The sequence below is a fragment of the Balaenoptera ricei genome, chromosome 17, assembly GCF_028023285.1.
Source record: "Balaenoptera ricei isolate mBalRic1 chromosome 17, mBalRic1.hap2, whole genome shotgun sequence".
NCBI lineage: Eukaryota > Metazoa > Chordata > Mammalia > Artiodactyla > Balaenopteridae > Balaenoptera > Balaenoptera ricei.
In genome coordinates, this window is record NC_082655.1 from 4,417,662 (window position 1) to 4,445,337 (window position 27,676).

General features: G+C 54.8%; 1 protein-coding gene across 1 annotated transcript in view; it reads left to right on the plus strand.

Moving 5' to 3' along the window:
• COL22A1 (collagen type XXII alpha 1 chain) overlaps window positions 1-27,676 on the plus strand; it is a 248,238-nt gene that overhangs the window by 140,171 nt on the left and 80,391 nt on the right. The window contains exons 23-36 of the mRNA XM_059901262.1: window positions 2,060-2,113; window positions 2,764-2,817; window positions 4,075-4,128; window positions 5,069-5,122; window positions 8,626-8,667; window positions 9,227-9,271; window positions 9,729-9,782; window positions 12,913-12,954; window positions 18,717-18,770; window positions 19,051-19,104; window positions 19,883-19,936; window positions 21,712-21,765; window positions 24,544-24,597; window positions 27,228-27,332. Coding sequence (XP_059757245.1) covers window positions 2,060-2,113; window positions 2,764-2,817; window positions 4,075-4,128; window positions 5,069-5,122; window positions 8,626-8,667; window positions 9,227-9,271; window positions 9,729-9,782; window positions 12,913-12,954; window positions 18,717-18,770; window positions 19,051-19,104; window positions 19,883-19,936; window positions 21,712-21,765; window positions 24,544-24,597; window positions 27,228-27,332 — 774 coding nt within the window. The remainder of the gene's footprint in view (window positions 1-2,059; window positions 2,114-2,763; window positions 2,818-4,074; window positions 4,129-5,068; window positions 5,123-8,625; window positions 8,668-9,226; window positions 9,272-9,728; window positions 9,783-12,912; window positions 12,955-18,716; window positions 18,771-19,050; window positions 19,105-19,882; window positions 19,937-21,711; window positions 21,766-24,543; window positions 24,598-27,227; window positions 27,333-27,676) is intronic.

The window sequence follows — 27,676 nt, forward strand, 5'->3', positions numbered from 1 at the left end:
GTGAAATGCACGTAGCTCAGGGCAGAGTGAACCCTCAATGGAGGGTGCTGCCCCCTCGGCCTTCTCCTACATCTGTGTTTCCTGCTCCCTCCTTTCAGGGGTCCCTGCTGGAACCCTGGGCTTGTAGTATTACCAGCAGAGAGGATGGTAGTTAGGGTGCTGCATGGGGTTGGTCCAGGCAGGTAATTCCCGGACCTGGCTGCTCTCCACAGGTACCTGGGGAGTGTTCCGAAGTCACTGGCCCCTCAAATTTGTCCCAGACCTGTGCCTTCGAGTCCAGTCAAGGGGCCTGTTTACCTGTATTTACGACGAGCTTTCCAGGTGGTTCTGCAGCAGCTGGACTGCTCAGGATCCACTGGAGACGATGGCTGTGTGACCTCAGATGGGGCCCTTACCCTCTCTGAGCCTCAGTTTTCTTTATTGTTAAACAAGGAGGTTTCATTTCCAGTAGAGGATCCCTGAAGATCTGTCTACCCTAACGTGCTGTGAGAGTGAAACAAGCAAACAGCAGCAGCCTGCAGGGACGTTTGCAGGAGACGGAGGAGGAAGGGGAAACAAGGTCAGAGTAATGAGCAGGTCAGGAGGCCAGCTTCCTGGAACGATCACTTTAAAAGTGGCCGGCGCGTTCCAGGGGCCATCAGCATCACGGGGAACGTAAGGAGGGACGAAAGCTAAGTGTATCCCATTTGCTGTCAGAGAGAGAGCTGCATGAGGTGAGAAGGGGCCTTGGATGAGTTCCGTGGGGTTGAGGTTGCTGTGAGAGCCTCAGAGGTCAGGGTGATGTAAAAAGGTCACCTGGAACATGCCTTATGGAAGGGTGGGTCCTGGGAGTGCCACCTGCAGGGCTCCTGCTTTGCCGGGAGGTGAGCGGAGCTGAGCTGGAGCAGATGCGGGTGGAGCAGGACTGAGCCACGATAGGGGTGAGGTCACCAGCCTTCTTTGGTGCCCTCCCCCACCTCCATCCTCATCCATTAGGGGGACCCTGCATCGGTACCCACCCAGGCCACTGTCCAGCTCTGCCTGGCCATTCAGTTGCTCCAGCTCCAAGCAGATGTCTCCTAATAAAAGTAGACGTTATCCCTAAAGGCTCTCCAGCACTGAGTGAGCTACGTAGAAAACTAGGTCCAGGTGCCACAAAAAAGTTCTCTTTTGTAAACGTCGCCTTTCTCTGCCCTTTGTTGACTCACCAGCGCCCCCAGAGGGAGAAAAGGGAACTGTCTGCAGAGGTGGCAACCTTGGCCATTTTTTAGCATTTATCGCCCTCTAGTGGCAATGTGATGTTCTCTCGGAATGCACAGCGCTCTCCTCAGCTGTGTTCAATGCAGTTGACTTCTTCAAACACTTAATGAGCACCTGCTCTATTCCAAGCCCTGGGCTTGTTGCTGTGCGAGATGAGATGCGGGGGGATGCAAGAGGGGGGCTCTGCCTTCGGGGGCTCGGGGATCAGATGAGAACTGTTACACTGGCCTTCGGCTTGGGGGAGGGAGCGATTAATTCTGCCTGGGGAATTGCCAAAAATTTCAGAAAGGTGGAGACATCCATCCGAGCAGGGAGACAGGAGAGGGAGGGCATATTTGGAGAGACACCTGGACAGGCAAAGGCCAGAGGTGCATCTCCTAGAACGTGTGTAGTGGAGAGAGAGAGGGTTTGAACAGATCTCTTGATTGACCCCAGGTGATTCGATGCTGAATAATGCTTGGGAACCACTGTTCTAGAAGATTTTTGTTAACGGGTTAACCCATCATGTGTATGTGTGTTCATGCGTGTACGTATTTATTTTAAATGCTCAAATATTTTAAATATATATTGGAATAGATAATATAACAGACAGTTATATTATCCCACCACCCAGATAGTACACACGTTACCATTTTGCAAATTTTACTTCAGACCTTTTCTTTTTGCTCTTGTTCCTTTTTGTTGAAAACATACAGTATTTCAAGTAAAGCGGCAGCGCCCCCCTTCACTGGTCCCCATCCCTCTCCGCTCTCAGAGGACAGTGTCACCAGGAGGCTGTTCCACGCGCGTTTGTAACCCAGGCTGTGCTCTTTCTCTGCAGGGCCCCCCAGGACCACCTGGCATCCCAGGCCCCCCTGGACCCGGAGGCCCCCCGGTGAGATTGGTTTTGATTTTCCCTCCCCAGGGCACTTAGATGGAGGGTTCGTGGCCCTGGGAGCCAGGGACCTCGTGGTGCAGAGCCACGTGTTCGCTCTTTGTCCGAGAGCAGAGCAAAGGCGTGAGCAAGGAGGGCCCCACCGGCAGCCGGCCCTGGAGCCCCTTCGATTGGAAGTAGCATCTGAGCTCACACAGCGCATCGTTGGCTGCTCCTAGAGATGCAGGGGGAGGGGCACACCGGGCTGGGGTCGTCCTTTTGAGGCCTTTCAGGAGCGTGCGGTTTGTCTCCCCTCCCGCATTTCAGGAGCCCTCTGGGAAGGTTCCCTGTAGGCCGAACGGAGGGGTGGGGCCCCGCTGGGTGGGGCAGAGGGAGGCGTTTCCACCCATCCCGCCAGGCGGGAATGAACGTGCCGGCGGCCCCAGCTGCACACCAGACGAGCCCTGCGCCGGCCAGCCTTGGAGGTGTGACGATTCCACGTCTCACCATGGCCCACACCAAGGACAGCCAGATGCCCCCGAGGGGTATCCACCCCTGGGTGCCCTTGTCAGAGCTGGAGACCTGGGCTCCTGCCAGGAAAGGTGCTGGGAGAAGGGAGCTGATGCTTGGAAGAGGTCAGACTGAAGGTTCCCCTCTGGTTCCCTTTTCAGGGTTTGCCTGGAGAGATCGGCTTCCCAGGAAAACCCGGGCACCCTGGGCAGGCGGTGAGTGACCAGGGCGTCCCTCCCTGCACTGTCCCGTCTCTCCCATCCTCTGTGGCCGGGCCCTTTCAGCTGCCACCTGGGCCGCTTTCCAGCGGGTGACGCTCCATGCCCTTTCCTCCCTGTCGGCGGGGACCAAGGCCCTGGTACCCAGCCTGCCTTCTTCCTTCCGTGGTGCCTGTCACGTGTGTGCTCTGTCTCCTGGGGCCGCTCCCCCGTGGCCCCAACCGGAAGGCAGACTGGAGCACCCTCTCCCTGGGCCGCCGCCTGTGCTCTTGTAACTCAAAGGGACACTCGAAAGTCCTTTGCTGTTTAAAGTGTGGCTTCTCGTCTGCAGGGACACTGACAGAGGGTCACAGAAGTGATGGAGGAGGAGACGTGAGACATGGTCCAGGGTGTGGCAGGGCTCTTCCCGTCACTATGCTGATGGTGTTTCTTCTTTCCCAACCAAAAAGATCCTAGGGATCTGGGCCTTCTCATTCCTTCTAAGTCCTGAGGGTAGAGCTCATTGAACCTTAATGTCTCCACACAAGGAAGCGGGTACAGATTGAAGCTGGGTGTCTCCTGCCGTTTTGGCCTGTAGCTCTTCAGGGCAGGATGGTAGGGGTGGCCTTGAGCTTCCGATACCAGGTGACCGTGATGGGCCGTCACAGGCCTGGTGACGGCCCTCAGGAGGCTTCTGCTCCTCCGGAAGGGATTTCCTTACTGCAGGTTCTCTGATGGGGCCAGCAGAGGAGGGGAAGGCTGTGGATACAGAAAGCCTGTGCGACCCACAGAGCTGACGGGGGTCAGGACGCTGGAGAAAGGATGACAGAGGGAAATCCGACTGTGCAGCGCACGGTGGTTGTCCCCTTGTCACTGGACCACAGATCCATTGGTGGCTGTCGATGAGGGGACGTGATCGCTGGACGCCAGCACGCTCGGCCCTGTTGAGCTCCAGGTACCAGGCCTAAGGCTCTCGACGTAAATTCAGGGCCATGACGTCCACTCTCAGGCGAACGGGTCCAAACCTGGAACACGTGGTTAACTGTCACCCACAGACGTTCCTGAACACGTGGTCCACACAGTTTCACCCACAAACACTTTACAGCAGCGAGAGCACCGCCGGAGAGCTGGAACACAGGACCAGCCCTGCGTGTCTCGCCCACCGTGCCGACCAGCTTCTGGCTGCAGAAGCCGCTCCTGGCTGGCAGCAACTCAGTGCAGCGCTTCCCTAACCGTGCCTTTCATGTTGGTCTCTTTTTTTCCCTCTTGGCCCAGGGACCTCCTGGAAAGGATGGGCTGAACGGACCCCCAGGCCTGCCAGGACCCAAGGTTGGTGTGAGTTTGGGAACCCAAAACACAGAAGCCAAAGAGATTTTTGATTGTTGGTTGCCTGGGCCTTGGATCACGTTTGGATTCCGAGTCATGCCGGGCTCAGAAATGTTTGAATTTCCAAGGTCAGATATGGGCGAGCCCCTTATTCCTACTTAGGTAACTAGGGAAGGATTTGGAGGCCTAGGACTTTAAAATTATTCTGTTAGAAATATGTATGTATTTTATTTGCAAGGAGAAGAACCTTTCAGATACTCTTACATATTAAGAGACTTCAGTTTAAAAAATACTCTGGTGGGGCTCTTTACAGTAAGATCATTAAGAAAAGAGTCAGAGGTTAACTATCATAAAATTGGGAAGCAAGTTCACAGTTTACCCACTTCAGATGGACAATTAAAAAACCATACAGTCAAACTTTTAACAAGTGAACTTCACCTTTTCATAACAGACATTGAGCTCAAGGGTGAATGTCAACAGCCCTCGAAAGGCAACTTTTGGATATTATAGGAAAATTCATCATCCTTTTCCATAAGCAGACTTAGAAGCTTAACTTTTTCATGACAAGATATAGAATAAGTATGGATTCAACTTAATTTTATGGGTATTTTTTGTAAATATTCTCCATCCTCCTCTCTCATCTTTCAAGACAAAAGATAAGGGCTAACCAAGTATTTTGTAGTCTTAAAAACACTTAGGCAATATCTTCCCTACTCTACATCCCTCATTTCCATTCACTCATGTCTTTATAAATCAAAAGCAGAGCCGTTGAATATGGCATCTAGGAGGTGGTTTGAGCTGCTGTTTCTGGTCACACAGAATTGAAGAGGTTCAGTAACACTTAAGTCCCAGCAGTTCTCTTCCTTCCAGCCTGGACCTAGTCCTGAGGCTGTTTCCTCCAAGCCCAGCCCCTCCTGTTTACTCCTGTTTGTGTTCCTTACAGGGAGACCGGGGAGACAGAGGGGCGGACGGTTTGCCCGGACAGCCTGGCCCGCGGGTAGGGACTCCTTCCCCATCACGTCTGTCATTCTAAACGGTGTGTTTGGGGCTGTGTGTGAACCTCAGCTGTCAGGGCCCAGCGTCTGTATGAGCTGGGGCGTGGCAGGAAACAGCCGGAGTCCTTGCAGAGGGGCCGTTTGAAAGGCTGAGGGCGGGGTCAGGGGGTCCGTGGTGGCACACCCTGGACTGGCGACAACGGATGCCACCCCTGGGGCAGAGGAGCAAAGGGGACAGTGCGTTCCTGGAGCCCGGGAGCCGTGCAGCTGGAGGAGGGAGCCCCCTAGAGAGCGGGAGCCTTGGGAAGAAGGCCAGCATCGCTGTCTGGCTCGTCCTGGGAGGGAAGAGGCGAGGGGGTCAATACCCCCTCCTCTCTCTCTCCTGTCCCCTAAGCTTTTCCCTCCCTCCGATGCTCCCTGACCCCTGACCCCTGCAGAAGCAAGGAAGCTCGGCTGGGCTCATCTGTAGAGTTCAGCATCTCAGATGTGGCCTGGGCTCAGAGTGCAGCGGGTACAGAAGAGAGAGGGCTGGACTCCGCGTGCGTGTGTATGTATGTGCGTGTGTGTGTGTGTATCTGTATGTATATATGTGGTGTGGCGTGTGTGTATCTGTATGTATATGTGGTGTGGCGTGTGTGCATATCTGTATGTATGTGGGGTGTGTGTGCGTGTGTGGTGTGGGTGTGTACACGGTGTGTGCGTGTGCACAGCGCCTTGCTTCCGGAGAGGCGTGTGTCCACACAGGAGAGCGCATGGGGAGCCCTCTGCCTCCCGTCACAGGGCCTGCGAGTCTACTGGGTTAAGCACTAGCTAAGGCGGTGACCCGCTCGCGGCCACCAGCTCCCACCCCCGGCCCACGGGCAGGCACCTGGTGGGCTCTCGGCGAGGGCTCACTGGACGGAGGGTGGGTCACAAACCGCCCAGCGAGGGCACAGCTGTGGCCTGGACTCACCTCGCTGGCCAGTGAAGGGCCGATTGGCAAATCCCGGGACCCTGGGTTCCCTGCTGCCTCGCGTTTTCAAGGAGCGAGCGTTCCTCAGACCAGATGGAAACCACAGGTTATAACGCACCGCAGCTGTCTCAAGGACGCCCGCCGGCAGGACTCAGTGTGCAAAGAGTGCCCACCAGGAGCCTCCCGCCCGCCCTGGACCCCAGATTCTGATTATTGGCCCCTGCCCCCATCGGCACACAGCGAGCCGCCCCTGCCACCTGTGAGCACAGCGGCCCTTCCCTTCGTGTTTTAAGACTCAACGTTCGTGCTTTAAAAAAACATGTGTAATGATCCCCAGTGATTGAAATGTAATGATGTGTGACTTGCTGTGTTTTGTCACAGCATGGACCAAACATGCACGCCCTGCCCTGAGGTGCCGGTTAGGGGTGAATCACGTGGTCTTATAAGCAGCAAGGCCACCTTCCAGGGTCTGAGCGATTGGCTGAAATTCAGACATTTCCCAGAATAACTTGCAGCTTTTGCATCGCTCCCTGTTACTCTCCTTTTCGGACTCCGTGGGGTTTATGGAGTCGCCCGTACCTTAGAGCTGTGTTTCCTCAAACCTCTGCGTTGCCACACCCTTCTGGGCTTACACCGTGTGAATTTCCACGTTCTGTTCAATAGTCTTCAGAAGAATCTGTTCCCGTCGAGTTCCCTGTGCACGATTCTGTGGATGAAGGTGATCAGTCAGAAGTATTGGGGTGAAACTGAGGTGCCCTCGGGGGTTTCTTTCGTCTTTCCTTCTCCATGTTTTGTATTTATGTTCACCCCTCATGGCTGAAAGGTTCAGAGAGGTCTGTTACTACAGCTCACGTGTGATTTTTGTACGATTTCTAGTGCGATACTTTAAAAAAATTTCTCTAGAAAGTTCAAAATTGTGAATTTCTGCGGTTATGATGCTTGTAGAGCATACTTTGTAGCTTCAAAGAAGACCTGGCCGGAGTCCTAGTTACTTTATCTTGACACCATGCCAGCTAAAGGTAAATATCTTCGAAGAAGATTATGGCTACGTCCTGGACGGCGGGTCTTGAGTCTGCCCAGAGAAGGGACTGGCTGTGGGTTGAGCGGGTGCATCACCTCTTTGGCTCGTGTCAAGAATTCCGGATGCTGCCCGGCTCTCCGTGGCCTGTGCTTTGGCTTAGGATTCAGGAAGCACTTCAGATGGCCTTCAAAACGCTTTCTACCCGAACTCAGCCCCCCAGCGCCTTTCCCACTGCCAAGGTGTGACCGTCCTAGCAGATTTAAAGTGACAACTTCTATAGCAAGTATTTACACAATTCCGGTTAGAGCAGTTCTTACTAATTGTGCTTGTAAACACTGGGAATTGATGGGAAAACTGGAGCGCGTCTAGAATTTCTATTTGCACTGACTCCAGACACCAGTTACCCCGGTGGCACCAGAGCTACAGGATAGAATGTGTGCTTAATGCTAAACAGTGCTTTTAGTTTCTTTGCTTTCTTTTCTTTATTTTTCCTCTCTGATATGTGGTACAGCCTTCACTACCAGTGGAATCTGGCATAGCTGCAGGGAAAATCTTTATGTGTGTACGTACCCGTTCATTCATTCGTTCATTCGTTCATGTGTCCATTTACTTACCAGAAAACCACATTTCCTTATGGAAACCTACATAAAGGTTTCGCTGAGTACCATAATAATGTTAGGAAGACACTGTCATTCAAGAAGATAGTGTTTCTTAAGACACATGGCTGGTTAGAAGTTGCAGGCCCTCCACCCACCCACCCAGCAGCCGCCTCTTCACACCAGTGACTTACAGGACCCGGTAAGCACAGCGGCCTGGTGCCGTGGAATCAGGGAACAGGCCTCTCTGGTCCTGCACCCTCCTCCTTTAACGTGACCACAAAATGCTCGTCGGGAACGAAACTTCATCCAAGCTACTGGAACCGGTGTATCCCTGCTGGGGGCTTGCTTTCGATATAAGTTTGCATGTTTAACAGCATTTCACCCAAGACTGGCCTTCATTGTAACACACCATGCGTGAGGGAAATAGACCTCACACCTGCCCACGGGCTCCTCCTCGGGCGCCTCTGTTTACCAGTGAGTCTGCACGACAGCCTCGGAACGGCCCGTCAGCTCGGACAGGTTCATCAACGGCTTCTCCATCACTGGACCCGGCCTGGGGTCTGGGTTTCCCTGAAGGGCCACAGAACTCAGAGTTGGGGGGTCTCTGGGACTCACAGATTTCGGCTCCTCGTTGTTTTGAACTGTGAGTGTTTAGATTCAGGACGAGTGGATTCAACCGGTTGAAATGCTGTCAGGGCAACTCCAGAAGCTGTTTCTTTTGAGGGAAGCAAAAGACAATGTGCGGGAGTGTGGACGCCCTCTCTGCAGAAATGCTAACCACTCGGGTCTTCAGAGCCTGTGACGCTTGTGCTGCTCGTGTGAGAATCAAGAGTTGTGGCTGACGGGGCTCTGGGGGTGTGGGACCAGTTGGGACGACAGCCACCTCTGTAATGCGAGTGGAAAATGATGGGGTGTCTGTTATTTTATCTCCAGGGAGCTGGGGAGCAGGGCCTGGCCGGCCGACCTGGAGACAAGGTCTGTTCTACCTCCATTCATGCAGTGCGTTCGTTTGTTAGTATGCGCTACGCCTTGTGTCAGTCAGTTGTCTCCCTGGAGCTCACGACATTCCCGTCGTGCACTCATTTACTTACCCCGTGACGGTCGGCATGTCCTACGCACCTGTCGCTGTGGTGGGTACTGGGGTCACCACCACTGGCCAAGAGCAGTTGAACAGGTGCAGCGAGTGGTGCCGTGCAGGTGAGGGGGGGCAGAGGAGTCCTCTCGCTCAGACTTGGGGAATGTCGGGAGAGGTGGCCAGGAGGTGACATCGTGGCTGATCCAGAGGAATGAGGAGTCAGACAGCAAGAGAGGCAAAACAAGGGTCCCCAGGAGAGAGAGTAGCAAAGTGCGGACCACGTGGGGACTCCCCATGAGCAGACTCTCTAGAACTTGCTTTCCACGTTACCCCCACTAAGCCGAGGTGTCTGGGGGGCCGGACGGCAGGCAGTAGAGAGCACAGTTCCCTCACCCTGGACCACGGGAGAGCCCCCTTGCTGAGACCCCACTGAACAGGGACGCTGTGTTCTTTCCACAGGGAGAGGCAGGGCTCCCAGGCGTGAGGGGAGAGAAAGGAGAACAGGTGAGTGGCGGCAGTGTCTTCCCGCAGGGCCACGTGCCTGTGCCCGAGCAGGGAAGTCCCCTTTGCAGTCTTCGACCCTTGGGGGATGGGTGGTGATTCAGGCTGGGATTAGAGCGTATTTCCTCAGTGTTTATGGAAGAGAAAAGGAAGGGGATCGGGCTGCTGTAGTCCGTGGGCTGGAGCAAAAGGACAGTGGCTGCGGGATCTCTCTGGAAAGGGTGGAGCAGCTTCAGATGAAATTTATGGGAACGGTTGGGGCTGTTATCTGTCAGGTGCAGAATTCGGTGCTTCACACGCAACTGACAGGCTGTCCCTTGAACTTGGTCTTCACCACGGCAGGGCAGGTTGGAAAGAAAGAAACAATACTTTTCCCAAGGTCCCCTTGCTCTCACCTGGAAGAGGTGGCCATTACCCTCAGGTGAGTGCTAATGTTTCCTAATTTTATCTTTCTCTGTAGGGAGAGAAAGGGGAACTGGGACTCCCGGGACCGAAAGGTGACCGAGGTGCACAGGTAGGAGCTTCTGCTGTTGTCCTGGTCATCCGGTCCATGAGTCGCAGAACCTCCCTCTGTCGTTGATGTGCGTCGCTTGCAGTTCAGTGGAGAGGGCAACTCCTTGGAGTCAGAGTGGTGGCCTGGCTTCAGTCCTGGTTCTACGCGGTGTGTGGTTCTGAGCATCTTATCCGACCTCCTTGTGCCTCCCTTGCCGCCTCCCTTGTGTGATGCTGACACAAGCCGAATCCGCGGGCAGGTGGTACCAGGAGCCCTCACGGATACCGAAATCGGTGGATGCTCGAGTCTGTTCTGTGAAATGGTGGAGAGTAATGAATACAGTCAGCCTTCAGGAGCCTGCCCGCGGGGGTCGGGGCCCGCTGTGCACCAGGATCGTGGGAAGCACTGCACGTGTAGTGACTTAGGTGACACTCGTGACAACCGGAGAGGGGTCATGTTATCAGCAACACCTCCAGTTTATAAAGGAGGAAACTGAGGCACAGAAAGGCCAAGCCGCTTTCCCAGGGCTGCGTGAATGGAGGGCGGTGGAGTCAAGACCTGACCTCAGTCTGGGCCCTGCGTCCTGGCTCTGACCAGGTCCACACCTCACACCAGCCTGGCCCGAGGGGAACCTGAGGAGTGGCCACGACCCCCCAGGGGGCCCTGGTGCCCCTCTCCGGCACGGTGCTGTCACCTTGTTCTCCCAAGTTTGCACGCTCTTCCCCTCCAAGGTCCTGCTATCGACCTTTCTCAACTCCCATCCCCCTCTCTCGGGCTGAAGGCTGAGGGCTTTGTTCTGGACAGACCTGCGATCTATAAATAGAGATCCTGGAATGGAAAGAGCTTTGGTGGGTAAGCCATTCAGGCCTGCTGCTCTCCTGGATTTTTCAGAAGTGCAGTTTTTATTTGAGAAACTCATTTCCAGGATGCGGAGGACTCAGCGAGACCATTAAGCCCGTTTTATTGATTTGGCAGAATTGTCAGAGCCACAGCAGAATCACGTTCAAGCTTCCGAACAATCTGGCCTGCTTTTCTTTTCCCCTAGAGAAATATGTAATAATAGACAATTCTGGTCAAAAAAAAATCTAAAATAAGACATTCAGGCAACATTGCCCCCTTCTGACTGTGCCTTGAGCATCCCTGCCTCAGTCCTCTGGTCCACTTTCTCCCCACCAGCCACTGTGAGAGTTTTGACCCCAGGGCATCTCGGAAAGTAGGGTGATAATTCCTCTGTGTCAGCTAGGGCTCAGCTGGGATGGGAACCCAGGCCGGTCACATCAACTACAGAACTCAAAGACCCTTCTCCAGCCAAGCATCTTCCTCTAAGTCAGCTGCCTGGGCTCTGCCCCACTGGCCCTTCCTTCACCCTGCAGCCCTGGGGGTGGGGGAGGCTTTTCCAGAAAGGTGGCCTTGAGGCTCTCGGGGTTAGAGACGCCCTCCAACCCTCTTCTTGTTTATGTCTATTCATACGTTCCACTGGGACACGCTCAGCTTTGGTCATTTGGACTTTTTAATGGAGGGTAAATTGGTTTGGATGAGATTGGTTTTGGAGCACGAGGTCGACAGTGTCAAGAAGAGAATCGGGTAAACTCGGATAATGCAAATAGCGCTGAGAAAGGGTTTTTCTCTCTGAAGCTTCTGGAACTTTAGTCAGGGAAATGCTGCACAGTGAGTAGTTCAGGGCTTGGATTCTGAGTTTAAAACCAGCCTGAGCCATCTGCTGGCTGTGTGACTTTGGGCAGGTGAACGAGTGTGGTTGCTTCCGTGGAATGGGAATACGGAAGCATCTCTGTCACAGGCATTTGGGCGGAGATTAGAGGCGTTAATGCCTGTAGAAAAGTAAGTCGTACCTGCAGTTAAATCCTATATAACCATAGAAATAATCATAGAAGACAGTATAACTACGTTTTATTATCATATTATTGTTGTTATTAAGAGCAGCCTTGCCTCTCTCTAAGCCAACTTTATTCATTCATTTGTCCGCTAATAACCATGAGTGGACCCAGGCCTGCCACAGGCCTGACCCTGGGCTGCTCGGAACACACCTGGGCCTCGACATCCATGTCCTGACACCATCGTGGCTCACATGGAATGACGGGCTTTGGGGACCGCACCTCCTGGTGGAGTAGCCAGTGACCTCTTTTCCTCGGGGCAAATGTAATAACAGTTTCCTCCTCAGTGGGCCCTCGCTGACGATCTCAGTCAGCCCCCAGATGATACTGTGAGCTGGATGTACTATTGTCATTATTTTGCACAGAGGAAGACGAGCCGACAGAAGTAAAATAACATATATGAAATGGTAGAGTTAGGTTTCAAGCTCAGGTGATCCAACTCCCAAGCCTGTGCTGTTTACAGGAATGTTATAGTCACCCGTCAGGCCCCTGAAAAGAGCCTGTCCCCTTCGAAGAGGGTGGGGCAGGGCCCAGGGGAGTTTCTAAGGGCGCTCAAGCCCTTGGGCTCCAGCGCACAGTGTGGAGAGGTTTGCTGCAGCACGGTTATGGCTGCAGCAGGTGGGGAATCACATAAATGTCATCAACAGGAAGATGGATTGTGTCCATTTTATTACCTTCATTGGTTTATTAGTTCTGTCTCTCCTTTGTTTTATTTTAGTGATTGCTTTAAAGTTTATAGTAGACATCTTTAACTTACCACAATTAAATCTTTAAGTGCTATTATAGCACTTCATATATAAATATACGAACCATAGAACAGTATATCTTCATTTCTCCCTTTTAGCTTTTGTGCCATTGTTGTCATACATCTTACTTCTACCTGTGTTTTAACACCTATAGTACATTGTTATTGTTTTTGCTTTAAACAATTGGTTATCTGTTAAAGGCTTAAATAAAAAAAGTATTTTATACTTTAAAAAAAAGACGGATCATGGATCACTTTACTTCCATGTGCACCAAGGAATAGTATATAGTGATATAAACGATCTACAGCTACACATACCAGCATAGATACTCCTCAAAATAAAGTTCTGATATGTCTGAAGTACTTTATAATTTGGAATCTATCTATCTATCTATCTATCTATCTATCAAGGTAGATGTGGGGTGGGTGATTCTGTTGTCTTGGGAAAGGTATCCCAGGATAGGCAGAGTTGGCAGAGGGTTAATGGTAATTTATTTTCCGTTTCTTCACCTAGGGTGAAACGGGTCCAGCAGGCCCCCCGGGATTACCTGGAACTGTAAGTTACTCTGCTTCTAACCCTTTCTCCTTCTGCACACATACCACGTAGTTATAAATATCTTTTTAAGGGAGTTTGTCAATAGCCAGACCTATCCCTAGGTCCTGTAATCCAAAAATGCATAAGCTTCACTAGGAACCACCTTGTGCTTATTGATTTATTTCACTCAGCAAGCACAGTCACTGTTTATTAGAACACCGGCTAGACACTGAGCATCCATGCCCACCTCTTGCCTGTGGGGACACAGAAGTCCAGAGACAAGAAGCAGTTTGTCCAGGGTAAGAGTACAGCACAGATATACAGCCGTGACTCATGCTTCTACCCTTCGCATGTCTGAGGGTGGGCGTTGTGGGTTCGGGATGAGTAGTGAGTAACAGCGTGGGCTTTGGAGCCAGAAAAAAAGTGGGTTTGAATGCTGGCTGTGCCATTCACCAGCACTGCGGTCTTAGACACGTTATTTAGTGTCAAAAAGACTTGGTCTTCTCATCTGTTAAGAAAAAATGTTATACCTAGCTATCTTGTACGTTTGTAGTGAAAATTAACTGAAATAATACAAGGTACATTGCACAGTTTCTGGTACATAATAAATACTAAATTAAAAAAAAAAACGAAGGCTATATAAATATGCAAATATAGTTTGCATTTTTTTTTTCATGTGAATGTTTCTTCCCAGCCTTGATATTCTGTGCTTTGATCGGATGATTTCGGGGGAGGTGAACATGGCTCCAGATGCTGGCCATGGCGGGGCACGTAGGGATTGGCCAGTTAGTAGCTACAACAGGGGACTGCCTCATATGGAGGGCAGGAGATGAGAGAGCCTGAACACCCAGAAATCCCATTTGCAGTGTGACAAAGATGCGTCCTCCGTGGTCTTCTGTATGTTACATCATGATGCTACCACCGTTTTCTCCCCACACACATACATGCCCCTCAAAATGAGATGCAGCAAGTATTTCAGAATCAAAATTAGAGTCAGAACTGGCCGTGTAAAATTCTTGTTTAAGACTGGTAATATTTAATGTAGGCAGGTTTGCAGGGAATGAGCACTGCCTTTTGGTGGGAGGCATATTGGTAACACTTGTTTGAGAGGTTACTTGGTATTAACATATCATAAAGTGTCTGTCTAACCATCAGATTAGAGATTCCATTCCTAGGCATCTAGCCTGAAGAATTATTTTCATTGTGTGTATTTAAAAAATCACGTACAAGGATTTACATTGTGGTGTTGCTTATAATGAAAAATTACAGGCAACCTACATGACCAGAAGCAGAGAATTAACTAAACCACGGAATATGTGTATCATGGAATCCTACTTCATAAAAATTAAACACACACACATGCACTACGCATATGGCTTTAAAAAGATGCCCATATTCAAGAAAAGTTAAGTAGAAAAACTAATTTATGAATTACAGCGTGTGTGAAGGCTAACACAGACTCCACAGCCCACCTACGTGATGTCCAGCATTCACTGGCTGTGTGAAGTTCATTAAGAAGTTTCTTTCTCTGTCCTGCAATCTTCTTACGTATAAAAGCAGGGCAAAAACAGATAAAACTGCTTCTTTTACTGTGAGGAATATACGAGTTAATACATATCAACAACCATAAATAACAATGCTTGCTGTTCTTATTTGTATAACTCTCGTGCAAAGTTATGCATTCCTATACGTTCATAATTGCAATTGGAAATAGATACAAATGGGTCTAAAATATGCTAAACTGAAAAACAGTGGTTTTTGGGGGGGACGAGACTGGGATTTGGAGACCTGGAGGGCACGGTGTAGGAAATCTCCTTTTTTTCCTTCCTTGTTGAACTCACTGCGGTTTTGGACGAGCGTCCCCGATGTCCTTTTGTCCACTCACTTATATTTGAGCACCTGCTGTGCGCCAGACGTTGGCAGAGTTTGGCTGCTGTGGAGCGTAAACTGCCTCGTCAGGGAGATAAACTCTAGTCACATGGCGGCCCAGACACACAGACCCCGCAGATCGTAGTAAATGCTGTCAAGGCAAAGAGCAGGGTGCACAGCAAGGGGGCCTCATTTATATTTGAGTGGTGGACGGGGGGGAGATCTTTGAAGACAGGACGTTCAAACACGAGCTCTGAAGGGTGGGCTCGGTCAGTCAGGTAAAGGAGGAGGGAAGCGCGTTCCAGGCCGGGGCAGCGGCGGGTGCGGCGGCTTTGAGATGGGAGAAAGCAGGCCGCCTGGGAAGCATTCGTGCAACGCAGAGGGACGGCCGTGCGGGGGCCAGTCCGTGGGGTCCTCAGCAGCTGGGACAGAGAGTTTGCCTCAGCTGGGCTCCCTGGGCCCAGAGCCGCGTCCCGCAGCCTGGCTTCCTTGTCACCTGCGTCACTGCCAGTAGCCGCTGGTGGTGAGGAGCGGAGTCTGCCGGAGGGATCCAGCGGTCCAGGCACAGCTCTGATTACTCGCATGGATTCTTCCGTTTCGGCCCCGCCGTACCCTGAGAGGAGAATGTGTCAGCCCATTTCACCGATGAGAGCAGAGAGGCTGGCGGGTGTCCGAGGTCACACAGTTTAAGGTGGAGGTGACAGGCTTTGACCTCAGGCTGCGGGACTCCAGCGCGCCCACAGCTAACCACTGTGCTTTCCGGACTTAATACCCGCTCGGGGACTTGAAAGGAGCGTGGGATCCTAACTGTCAAAACTAGTCATGGTTACAGGAGGCCTCGGGGCTGTATTCTCTTGCTCGGTGAATCTGTCAGAGGCAGGTTGTTAACGTCGATTCACGTCCTTCTCATTTCTGTGGTTTCCTTGTCAGACGTCCCTGTTCACACCGCACCCAAGGATGCCAGTAAGTGGCAGCAACTCCTCGGTGCTGCACGGTGTCCCCCAGCCTGGCTCGCGATGTCCCCGGGGGCTCTGGGAGCTGGGCCCGGGCTGTGTCCTAACTCTCAGCCCCTGCGTCCCGGTCACTGCCAGGCATCTGGGCTTCCCGACCTTGTCCTGGCAGCCAGTGGGGACGGACCCTGCGAGGAACCAGCTCCAGGGTCGGACAGGAGGTTCCAGGGGCCTGGAGGCAGCCTGCCAGTAGCCAAGGGCGAAGGCCAGCCCCCTCTTTGGGTAAAGTTACCTCCTCACTACACGGAGAGTGGCCGGTGGTTCTGAGCAGGACAGAGTCACGTGGGCTGGCAGAAGACCAAAGGGCAGAGCAGGCAGTTCAGTGGGTGTCCGCAGTGAGGGGCCCCGGGCCTGGAGGGCCTCGAAGGGACAGGTTGAGAGGGGGCAGTTCGGAGGGCAGAGGGGACCCGGCCTGCATGGAGGTGTGGCTGGGGGAGGGACAGCTTGTGGCTTCTTGTGAAGATGAAAACACTTGACCGAAAAGGATGCTCGCCATGGCCGCAGCCTCCAGGAACCTTTCCCTCCTCTTTCCATGAGCAGCCCCCGTGGAAATAAGCGTGTTGAGGGTCTCTTCCTGCCCTGAGGTCAGCAAACGGCCTCCTCTGGTTGCTTTGCTCTCAGGGACGTGGTTCTCCCTCTGTTAGGACTTGACCCGCTGCACCACGCGCGGCGGCGGAGGGGCTTGCGTGGAGGACCCACCTCCCTATTTCCGCTCTGAAGTAGCTGTGACTTAAGAAGCTCAAAAGGACCCTGTATCTGATGGAAAAGAACAGAGGAGAGAGAGAGAGGCTGAGTCGGTGCCGGAATCATTGCGGAAGGAGGAGGAGGATTTTGAGCTGCTTTGGAGGAGGAACGGGGAGGAAGCGAGGGCGGGAGGGCCGTCACGGGGCAGTGCGGGCTGCAGAAGTGCTGGGAGACGCGGGGGAAGAGCAGGCTGGGCCTCTGGCTGGGTCTTCTCCTCTCTCAAAGGAAGGGCTGGAAGGGACAAGGCGGCGGAGCCTCGAACGCGGCAGGTGCAATGCAGGCATCGCTGTGACCGTCCCTGTGCCCAGGGATGGCCCGTGGCTCGGAGGAGTGAAGCACCTTGCAAAGGGCCTTCCTGGACTTAGTAATTGAGGCTTGGTTGTCAGCCATGAGGCCCTGGCCGAGCCCCACCGTCTTCCTCTTCCAGGACCACATCCACCTACCCGATGCCTCTGGGTCTCCCTCCCTCACGCCCACCCTGAGTCCCCAAATCTTGAGGCAGACCTGCACATCCAGCCTCTGCTTAAAGGAACTGCTCCATAAAAGATGATTTCCAAGGTGCTCCCATGGGAAGGGACTGAGAGAGAGCCAGAGGTCTGCCCCGCCTCCTCTTTGAATCCCAGTGGTGCCACCTTCCTGCAGGGTCTGAGCTGTGCAGAAACCAGGAAGTCACTTTCAGATGCAAAGCAAGGAATCTGTGTCCATGAAAAAAAAAAAAAAGATTCATTGTGGATTGTTGCATGAATCCCTCTGGGGCTGCCTCATTGCCATGGTAACCGTGTTGTATTGATGGTTTTGAAAGATGTTCTTCTGTTTGATTTCTCCTTGCTCTCAGCTGTGTGCACATGGGGAGGGGCCGCGAAATTCGGAGGGGCGGCGAAGTTTGCAGCGTGATTAAGAAGGGGAATAAAGAGGGGGAGGAGGGCTGGAAGGGAAGCCCCTCTTCCTTCTGCTCCAGGATTGAGGAACCTTCTGGGGATGTCAGGGACCCCAGCTGGGGAGGCCTCGAGGTAGCGTGGTGATGGCAGTTTGTGGAGAACAGAGCAGGGGCTGTTAGATGGTGAGCAGGTCTGGAGATGTCAGAGAGGAGAAGGGAACCCATTCCTTAGCTGGAGGAGGGAGGGCCAGGCAGCCTCAGGCTTGGAGACATTGCCGTTGAGAACTTAAGTGAGGCTTTGTAACTGGTTTAGAAGCAGCCGCCTCGGGAAGGCAGCCTGACTCCACCCCCTCAGCCTGCAAAGGATTCCCAGACGCCCAGCCAGCGCCCTGCGTTTGCTGAGCCCAGAGAGGGGATTTGGCTTGGCTGACATCACCAAGGGGGCATTTGGGGGAGAACGATGCTCCTGCATGCAGCATTCAGCAGCTACTGATGGGCACCTGGTGTGCACCCCTGCAGTGAAGACTCTGCCTCCTGGCTCTCAGGCCCTGGGTAGAAATGCCTTGAGCATCTTGCCTGTGAGTCCCCAGGGTCTCTCCTCTGTCCTGGCCTGACCACTCCCGGTTCCTGAGCCCGCCTCCTGCCACCCACTGTTCCTTCACACAGCTGGCAGAAAGCGTGTGCAGACTCCTTCCCTGTGCGTCACCCGAATCCATCCCTTAAGCCCTTTCATCTTTGCAGATTGTATCTCCAGTGACTTGTGGACCAGACAAAAGAATTTTGCAAATCCCCCGGCCCCCCACGGGAAATTTTCTAGGAGGAAACCATGCTAGAAATAAGGGTATTGTTGTCCGGTGACTGGAGCCAGAGTGCATTCTTCTGAGCTGGTGGGAAATGGAGATTCTGGAAGGAATGAGCTTGCATCTGTTGAAAACCTCGTTGCGAGAGCAACCTCATGTAATCCAGGCTCTCCGAGGTGTACTGTGCCGATTCCACTCAACAGCTGATGCAGAGGGAGTGGCGTCCCCAGCCCAGGGCCGTGCAGACACTAACTCGGGGATCAGTGATGAGCTTGGGGGAGGGCAGGCAGGAGCCTCGGGGGCAGGGTCTCCAAAATCTGCCCATGCGTGAGTAGAAAGCAGCGTGGCACCTGCAAAGGGCAGTTGCTGGCTGTGCTGGCTTCTCCTCCAACGGAAGGGGCGTGTGCAGGACAGGCAGGTCAGTGCGGTCTGACCTGAGGGCGGGCTGAGCGTGTCTGCTGTACTCTGCTTCTCCACCGACAGGGAGGACAAGGGCCCAAAGGAGAGAAGGGCAATCCCGGCGCGCCTGGGGAAGCGGTGAGTGCCCTGGGCTCTGCACCCTGCGCCCTTGCCCCTCGCCCCTCGCCCCTCACTCTGGGCGGCTGGTTAGACGGGACGTCTGAGGGCTGAGCGGCTGCAGCTCTGAACTGCGCACAGGAGCCCCCTGAACTGAATGTGGCCCCTTCCTCCTCCCTTAGGGGTCCGAGGACGCCCCTTCCGTGGATCTCAAATTATGCCCATTGCACGTGCCCACACCTCCCCCATCTGCCCGGAGCAGGGGTGTGACCTAGTCCCTTGATAGGTTGTTTCATTTCAGGGATCACAGGGTCATCCTGGAGAACTGGGGCCTCGGGGACCCATTGGACCACCGGTAAGAAAACTGTCTGTCCACCTGTTGGCTCCTAGACCCGAAAGCCCCGCCAGCGCCTCCGTCCCTCGCTGGCCCCTCTCACCTGGCATTCCGGGAGTGTCCACCAGGGGGCACTGCCACAGTGCCCTGGGGCAGAGAGGACCTCACAAAGCGCCCCAAAATTCAGCCCCCGGGGGCGGGCCCCACCTCTGGGGCCCAGGATGTCGCTGCTCTGTGGCTGAAGTGTCGGTGTCGGTGAGCTGGGCTCCCGCCACGCTCTCCCTCCCCGACTCTGTGCAGCCAGCAGCCATGCTGGGGACCAGGGGTCCCCGAGGCTTTTCAGCTGCGGGAGGTCCCCTCCTCCCTCCCAGCCCCGATTGGCGGCTCCAGTTTACATGACACCTGTTGTGTTGTAGCATTTTGATCGCATTTCCCTCAGTTTCAGCTTCTTAACTGGTTCTCTGTTGGGCAGTTGTCCGTGTTCTCGGAGAGTTCCGTGGGAGCGGCCTGTCTGGGCTCAGATGCCACAGGCCGCGGCTGGCTGTGTGCCCTGGGCTGGCCTGTCTCTCTGAACGTTGTTCGCGTCAAGATAAAGGGTGGGTGCTGCTGTCCCGGGGTGGTGAGGACGGGGTACGATGGCGGAGGCCAGGAGCTGCGATCTCTGCACCTTTAGACCCGCTCCCGGTCCTTCAGTTCGGATCACCTAATTCTGAGGACGAAAGTGCCCTGACGTCCCTGCGTGGGGCCGAGGACGGCGTTGCCTGTGGCTTCTCACCTCCCCGTTTTGTTTCCCATGCAGGGTGCCAAGGGGCAGGAAGGCGCGCAGGGGCCGCCCGGAGCAGCTGGGAGCCCCGTGAGTCCTCCCGGGCCCCACAGGAGGGGGTCTGGGCGGGCTCCCAGCCCTCGGCAGAGTGTGGGGAGGGGGCCGGGAAAGCGCCGTCCACGCTGCGGGGCTGGCCGGGGCTGGAGCCGCCTGAGCAGCCAGGACCGGAGACGTGCCGGCCTCTGCCACGTCCCCAGCATCCCAGGGCTTCGTCCACACGCCAGCCCCGACAGGAATCTCCTTCTGCACACACATGGGTGGCGCACACATGGACACACGCAGATGAGTTTGTCACTCTGAGACGCACACCCACGTGCACATCCACATCCACACGTTTGGAAAGCGAGATGCACACGCACCGCGATGCGCACACACGTATGCACACCCATATAAGGCCGTGCACACGTATAAATGCAGCTCCAGCAGCTCCAGGAAGACAAGCACACGTGTGCCCTCACGCGCTCGCTGCTCCTGACTCGCCTCCCTCAGGCCCAGAATCTCCGTGGGTCGGCGCACGTGCCCCTGAGCTCTGACTAGCGTTGTGTCTACGGGAGCGGAGCCCCGAGCCCAGGCTTCTCCGGGGAGCTGGCGGGACGCAGGACAAGGCCGAGTCCCGCGGGGACTCCCAGGAGAGGCGGTGGCCTCAGAGCAGCAGCAGTGCCAGGCAGGCAGGACCGCAGGCCCCACGTGCCCGGCTGTAGTCTGCTCGCCCAGCCCGCCGCGCGTGTGACTTAGCGGGAACGGGGTCGGCCCCGGGAGCTGGCGGCAGGGATGTCGCAGAGACGGGGCTCGCGGTCAGTCCTCCTTGCTCCTGGAGGGAGACCCGGCCCGAGCGCAGCCTGGGGGGAGGGAGGCCGAGTGTAGGGGCGTGGGCGGCAGAAGGAGCGTGGGGAGGCTCCAGTACTGGGAGTCCCCGGGTCCCCGTACCCCGGGTGGTGCCCCGGCTGGAGTGTCCTCACCCACCTCTCCCGCCATGCATTCATCCAGCCATCAGTGTTCAAATCCACTTCCTCCGGGAAACATGCCCTGATTGGCCAGTCAGATCCAACACCGGCACACCCACGCACGCACACACACACACAGGCTTCCCCCCTCGGTGCCCCTGTTCCGTGAACAGCACCGGCACCTTCAGAGGGAGCCAGACCGAGAGCAGCGTGGCCGAGGCCCGCTCAGGCTTCTGCCACCGTCCGCACCGTGAGCTCCCCCTCGGCCCTCCACCAGCGGTCGGTCGGTCGCCAAGCCCAGGTCGTTCCTCCTGGCACCTTCTCCAGGGATGCCTCTTCCTGTCCAACCCACGGCTGCCCCACGTGTCCTCTCTCTGGTCCCCGAGGCTTGCTCATGCCCTTACGGTCGGCCTGCGTTATACCAGAGCATGTTTCTCGGCAACGCAGGTCTGAAGAGTTTGTCCCATTTTCGGGGTTCCCTTTCCCCCAGGCTCTGAGGATAGAGGCCAAACCCCACCCGAGACACGTGCATGTTTGGACCTGGCCTTCCTTTCTGCCCACCCCGCCCCGCCCAGCACACGCCACCTCTGCCGCCTCCGTGCCGTGGTCTCAAGGAAGGTCCTAGGCTGCTTCTGTCCTCCTGTCTCCCACCTCTGTGCCGCAGTCCCACTCATTGGAGACTTGGCGAGTTGGGGTGCACCCGGGCGGGAGGTTCATCTTATCTGTGCAGGGAGTTTCAGGTTACAAACGTTTCCAGCAAATCAGGGAGAATTGAGTAGAAGGCAGGTTTGGAGGGAAACTGGGAGAGCTGCTTATAATCAATACCTTGGGCCTTTCTAACCTTCTTCCTTCTCTGAATAGGGCGCTCCTGGACCTGTAGGTCCCCCTGGTTCCCGTGGCCCCCCAGGAAGTGCGGTGAGTAATCGGGGTGGGGGGAGAGGGCAGGGACACCAACACTGGTTGTGGCTCCACAGTGCCCATCTCCCGAGTTAACTCATTTACCCTCCACGAAACTCGGGCGTAGCCATCCTTACTCCCATTCACAGATGGAAGAACTTGATGTCCCGACAAAGTCACCTAGAAAGTTACCAACCTGAGGTTCTCGGTAACTCGTGAGGTCTCCAGGGGGTGAATGACGCTGTTGTAACTGCAGAAAGCCGTGAGCATCACTGATGTTGGAGTCAGCCTCAGAGTTTGCCTTAGAAGAAACAAAATGAACCTACAGAAGTGGAGGAGGCCCTGACTTTTGGGCTGCCCGGGGTCTGGCCACAGCTCTGCCACTAACCGGCTGTCAGGCCTCTGTGAGGGGCTCCTGGAGGCCTCCGCTTTTTCATCTTCAAGATGGAGAGCGCAGGCTGTGCAGGTTCACCCTTAACCTCCTGCTGCACTTGACTTAGGGAGACAGCCTCCCCCGTGGGGGCCCCATGGGTCTGCTTTAAGGACCCCAGCTTTAAGGTCCAGCTGAACGTTGCTTTCAGCTGCAACGTGTGCAGTGAAACACCCGATGGCATCTAGTCAAGGGTAACAGAGAACTGCGCTCCTGAAATAGCTTGAGGCCAGTCCCGTCCAGCCACCAACCTTTCTGTTGGTCATCATAGCGGCTCAGAGGACAAACGCGGGCTGTTACAGTTACTTGGCTAACTGTTACTGTTATAGCTTGAGGCCAGTCCCGTCCGGCCACCAACCTTTCTGTTGGTCATCATAGCGGCTCAGAGGGCAAACGCGGGCTGTTACAGTTACTTGGCTAACTGTTACTGTTATAGCTTGAGGCCAGTCCCGTCCAGCCACCAACCTTTCTGTTGGCCATCATGGCGGCTCAGAGGGCAAACGCGGGCTGTTACAGTTACTTGGCTAACTGTTACTGTTATAGCTTGAGGCCAGTCCCGTCCAGCCACCAACCTTTCTGTTGGTCATCATGGCGGCTCAGAGGGCAAACGCGGGCTGTTACAGTTACTTGGCTAACTGTTACTGTTATAGCTTGAGGCCAGTCCCGTCCAGCCACCAACCTTTCTGTTGGCCATCATGGCGGCTCAGAGGGCAAACGCGGGCTGTTACAGTTACTTGGCTAACTGTTACTGTTATAGCTTGAGGCCAGTCCCGTCCAGCCACCAACCTTTCTGTTGGTCATCATGGCGGCTCAGAGGGCAAACGCGGGCTGTTACAGTTACTTGGCTAACTGTTACTGTTATAGCTTGAGGCCAGTCCCGTCCAGCCACCAACCTTTCTGTTGGTCATCATGGCGGCTCAGAGGGCAAACGCGGGCTGTTACAGTTACTTGGCTAACTGTTACTGTTATAGCTTGAGGCCAGTCCCGTCCAGCCACCAACCTTTCTGTTGGCCATCATGGCGGCTCAGAGGGCAAACGCGGGCTGTTACAGTTACTTGGCTAACTGTTACTGTTATAGCTTGAGGCCAGTCCCGTCCAGCCACCAACCTTTCTGTTGGTCATCATGGCGGCTCAGAGGACAAACGCGGGCTGTTACAGTTACTTGGCTAACTGTTACTGTTATAGCTTGAGGCCAGTCCCGTCCAGCCACCAACCTTTCTGTTGGTCATCATAGCGGCTCAGAGGGCAAACGCGGGCTGTTACAGTTACTTGGCTAACTGTTACTGTTATAGCTTGAGGCCAGTCCCGTCCAGCCACCAACCTTTCTGTTGGTCATCATGGCGGCTCAGAGGGCAAACGCGGGCTGTTACAGTTACTTGGCTAACTGTTACTGTTATAGCTTGAGGCCAGTCCCGTCCAGCCACCAACCTTTCTGTTGGTCATCATGGCGGCTCAGAGGGCAAACGCGGGCATATATGTGTGCCAGGTACTGTTGTAAGTGCCTCACACGAGTTCGCTCATTGACTCCTCGGGACCTGGGAGGTGGATAGTAGTATTGCCCCCAGTTTATGCAGGAGGAGACTGAGGCGCAGGGAGACTGAGTCATGTGGTTAGTGGTTGCCGTGGATACCGCTGGACCCTTGCCTGTATCATGCCACCCTCCCCACTGCAGTACCAGCCACAGACTTCCAGGAGCCAACCTTGCATTCCTTTGCCTGAGGGTTTTCTGTGGCTTTTAGAGGCCTCGCTGTGCAGCCACATGACCCGTGGCCAGCAGCACCACCACCAGCAGAAGCATCCCTGGCTGATGGGCGTATAAATGGCCCAGCTTCTCCACTCCTGGTGGAGCCACTCCGAATGTGTGTCCTGCGCTGGCCCCCAGGGCCCCCAGCAGGACCGAGCTCCAGTTACACGAACGTGTCACTACCTGCCTGTCCTCCTCTTTCTCACGTCCCTACTGGTGCCTCCGCGGAGCACCTGCGCCTGAGCCTTGTCTCAAAAAGTCAACCTCTGGGGGACTCTGAAGACACAGGTGGAGCAGGTCAATGATGCCAAGGCTGTGTTCTTAGGTCACCCTCGTCCTCCCCGAGGTCCCCTCTGAGAGCTGCAGCCCAAGGCGGGCAGGGCATCAGGAGACACATGCCTGCGTGGTTAGAGGTCTCGTGTTCAGGGCTGAGTGACAGACCAGGGGAGGAGCAGCTAAGGCAGGCGGCGGGGGGAGATGGCGGCGAGGAATTTAAGTCGGGCGGGGGGGGAATGAGTGGGGACAGAGCGGTAATCATTAACTGAAAGGGGGCTGATCGCCCTTCTCTGGGGGCGGCGGGCCCTCTTGAACTTCACCTTGTCAATAACCCCTCTTTCTTCAGGGCCCCCCGGGCACCAGAGGCCCCCCTGGGAAACATGGGGAGCGCGGTGAGAAGGTAAGATGCAGTGTGATCTCTCTGCACACAGCAGCTGTTCTCAGCTTCTTAAGAAGCAGGGAAGCAGGAGCCCGCTCTGCTCAGACCTGGTTTAGGACCCAGGGTCAGAAGGGCTTCTGAACAGAGGGGTGGGAGGAGCCCTGAAGTTGTCTCATTTAACCCTCACGGCGGACCCGTAGAGGAGGTGGATCCCCATTTGATAGAGGTGGGGACCGAGGCTCTGAGAGATGAATTCAGCTCTCCTACATCCCGTAGCTGGTGAGCCACAGAGCTGGTCGGTCTGACTCTAAGTCCATTTTCTCTCAGTTCAGCGCACCAACTTAGCCCTCCCACACCTTTGTGTGCACAGTTAAACCTTCCTGAGTTAGGAGAAAGAGCTTTGTTTATTAGGAAGAAGAGAGACGCGGTGTCCCCCCAAAACGCCAACACCCCGGGAGCAGAGAAGGGGGTCCCATGGACGTTCGAGATCCCACGCCACGTTTCCTGACCTCGCGTTTTAGGAAGCGTCTCCGAGGTGTACTCCTGGCTTCTGCCGTACTGGCCTCTAGTGGGTGGAGACCAGGGATTCTGCTAAACTGTCGCAGGACAGCACCCCCTTCTCAACACAGATCACCCGCCCCGAATGTCAGCAGCGCCGGAGCTGAGAAGCCCGGACTGCAGGCACCCTCTGGCACCTGCGTGTTCTCGTCTGTAAGATGGAGACGAGCCTACGCTGACCGCAGGTGGTGAGGAGAAGCCGAAGCACTGATGCGGCAGAGCCGGCGAGGAGGGCTGACGGCGCTTCGCTGCGCCGAGCCGACACGTGAGGCTTCTCGTGTCTCAGCGTCTCCCCGGCTCCCGATGCCACCTCCGCAGAGGCCCCCTCCCGGCCCTCCAGTGTCTGAACTTGATGCAAGTCCCTTCACGTCCACTCCGCCTGGGACCTTTGAAAGGAGTGATCATTTTATCTTTTCTATTTTGGCAAAATGTAACAAGGATAAATAACAAACTTTTACACTTTGTTGGGAAGGCTCGGTTTTAAAACACGTACTTCAGAGAGGAAAATGATTTATTGCAGAGAAAGATGATCCACCCACCTGTGGAAAATATCCTTAAGCGAGGGAAAACAGCCTGGCCCGTCGGGTTTTCCTTGATTACAACACGTCTGAAGGATTAGGCTCTATTCGGGGACATAAGTGGGGCACTGACAACTTAGAAGGAGCTTAGCAGTGGGTTAGAAGAGGTTTCTGAGGACCAGTTGAGCAAAGATGAGAAAACCTGAGAGCTGTTGGCTCATTCAGCCTCAAGGGGGAGCCAAACACTTCTGCTTGTCTGAGCAGAAGCCAGGGCTGAGGTCCAAGACCCAGGGCTGCATTTGGAAGGGGACTTCCCTCCGGTGCTCTGCAAAGTGGTAAAAATCCCGGACAGCAGGATGTGCTTTCTCTCTCTCACTGTCCAGTGGCTGGCCTGAGGCTTGCGGAAGCTGATCCCGCCCTGGGCCTGGAGACAGGTCCTCTCCATCCCTTGCTTTGCCCCTCCTTGGGACATCGTACGTCACCTCACCTCTGCATCAAATGTCGGAGGCAGTCAGATTGCAGCCTAGGCCCGAGAGAGCCCTGCCTGGGAAAGGGAGTTCCTGCCGCTCACGTGGTTCCCCCACAGCGTTCCACAGCCGGGGCTGCTTCGGGGCTCCTGGCTTTGTGGTCAGAGAGGGTGAGCAAACTCCAAGCCCAGCTCCCTCATTAGATCCTGGCTGTCTGTCTCTCTCTCTCCCCACTTTGGAGCCCCGGGCTGTGTTCACATCGCTGAAAGTCTGTCATGTGAAGAGGGATTGGATTTCGTCTGTAGAGCTCCAAGGTTGAATGTCAAACATCTGGAAGATTTCAGAGAGGGTTGGCTGAATATAAAGGCACACTGTGTAATGGAACTGCCCAATGAAGGGATGAACAGCCTGAGAAGGTGGTGAGCTCCCTGCTCTCAAAGGAGTGCAAAGAGAAATGGGAAGAACTGCCTGGAAGAGGCACACATGATGGTTTCCTGCAGCGGGAGAAAAGTTGGACTAGAAGACTACTATATCCTTCCTATTCCCACGTTCCGCGTTGTACAGTTTGCTAAGGCCGCTGGAACAGCGTATCACAAACTGGGTGCCTTACACAGCAGAAACTTACGTCTCGCCATTCTCACCATGGCAGGAAGTCCTAAATCAAGGTGTCAGCAGGGTTGGCTCCTGCTGGGGGCTGTGAGGGAAGGATCTCTTCCAGGCCCCTCTCCTTGGATTACTGATGGCTCTCTTCTCCCCGCCTCTTCACGTTGACTTCCCTCTCCACATGTCTGTGTCCAAATGTCCCCGTCTCGTGAGGACACCAGTTCATACTGGATCAGGGTCCGTTCTACCCTAGTATGACTGCATCTTAACTAATTACATCTGCAAAGACTCTATTTCTAAATTGAGGTACTGGGGTTAGGGCTTCAGCGTATGAATTTTGGGGGACACATTATACAGCCCGTCTTTCTATGCCCTCAGAAGGGGTGGGCTTTCTGAAGCAGGGCATCACCAGGAAGCCCACCAACCCCCTTCAGGTTGGCTCACCACTGAAAAGCTTACTCTCCGCATGTCACTGATCCTGGACACTGTCCACTTTTCCTTCCAGGGAGCAGTGGGAGAAGAAGGAAGGCCAGGGCCAGGTGGCCCCAGGGGCGATCCTGGTGCCCCTGGGCTCCCGGGGCCGCCCGCAAGAGGGAAAGATGGAGAACCGGTAAGTGTCGGGTCCAGGGTTTCTCTGCCCATGACGATCAGGCTGGAATTAGAAGAGAAAAAAAAAAAAGAAAAGGCTCACTGGTCAAGCTTTGCAGAAGCGGAGTCATAGCCAGTGAAAGCAGGTGGGCTGGGGAAGGGGTCTTGGGCGGGGGAAGCGCCTTGCTCCTGCCCACTTCAGGCCAGTGCAGCAGAGTCCCCTGGGGACTGCTGGCCGTGTACCAGGCTCCAGGCCGGACACTGGGGACACGGAGGTGGGTTCGCGCCTGTGCTGTTGAGATGCTCATGAGACAGCCGGGCAAACATAACCGTAGCTCAGGCAGTCCTGGAGTGCACATCCTGGAG